Source organism: Mizuhopecten yessoensis, unplaced genomic scaffold (genome assembly GCF_002113885.1).
Source record: "Mizuhopecten yessoensis strain PY_sf001 unplaced genomic scaffold, ASM211388v2 scaffold9237, whole genome shotgun sequence".
In the NCBI taxonomy this organism is placed as follows: Eukaryota; Metazoa; Mollusca; class Bivalvia; order Pectinida; family Pectinidae; genus Mizuhopecten; species Mizuhopecten yessoensis.
Genome location: NW_018407947.1, coordinates 53,279 through 54,122, shown reverse-complemented (window position 1 = coordinate 54,122; position 844 = coordinate 53,279). Strand labels below are relative to the sequence as shown.

The following is an 844-nucleotide window of genomic DNA, read 5'->3' as shown; positions in this document are numbered from 1 at the left end:
TAGTGTTGTGTTGGCTGTTATGTATTGTGTCTAGTGTTGTGTTGGCTGTTCTGTGTTGTGTCTAGTGTTGTGTTGGCTGTTCTGTGTTGTGTTGGCTGTTATGTGTTGTGTTCAATGTTGTGTTGGCTGTTCTGTGTTGTGTCCAGTGTTGTGTTGGCTGACTCAGCTGTGATGTGTAGACAACTGATTCAGCTGTGAAGTGTAGACAACTGACTTACTTGTGATGTGTAGACAATTGACTCACCTGTGAAGTGTATACAATTGACTCACCTGTGAAGTGTAGACAACTGATACAGCTGTGAAGTGCAGACAACTGATTCAGCTGTGAAGTGTAGACAATTGACTCACCTGTGAAGTGTAGACAATTGACTCACCTGTGAAGTGTAGACAATTTACTCACCTGTGAAGTGTAGACAACTGATTCAGCTGTGATGTGTAGACAACTGACTCAGTGTTAATACACTCTACGTTACATTAGTTTAACCAGCACAGCTGTTATTACCTACCCTTATGAATACCTCCACATGCTTAGTGACGGTTGTGTGTAGATCTGCAGGGTTGTTTGTGGCATATGTAGAGGCCAGGTCATGGTAGGACTGACATAGTGGCTGTCAATATAAAGTAAAAGTTGTCTTTAATTAAATACTGACACAGTGGCTGTCAATACAAAGTTATAGGTGTCTTTAATTAAATACTGACACAGTGGCTGTCAATATAAAGTAAAAGTTGTCTTGAATTAAATACTGACATAGTGGCTGTCAATATAAAGTGAAAGTTGTCTTTATACAGGCACTGACACAGTGGCTGTCAATATAAAGTTATAGTTGTCTTTATACAGGCACTG

The 844-nt window shown here is 39.9% G+C and overlaps 1 protein-coding gene across 1 annotated transcript in view; it reads right to left on the bottom strand.

The window, feature by feature from the left end:
• Positions 1–506: 506 nt before the first annotated feature.
• Positions 507–844, bottom strand: part of LOC110457560 (COP9 signalosome complex subunit 3-like) — a gene marked incomplete at its 3' end in the record, with an annotated part of 35,332 nt that continues 34,994 nt past the window's right edge. Inside the window, exon 9 of the mRNA XM_021508889.1 lies at positions 507–608. Coding sequence (XP_021364564.1) covers positions 507–608 — 102 coding nt within the window. The remainder of the gene's footprint in view (positions 609–844) is intronic.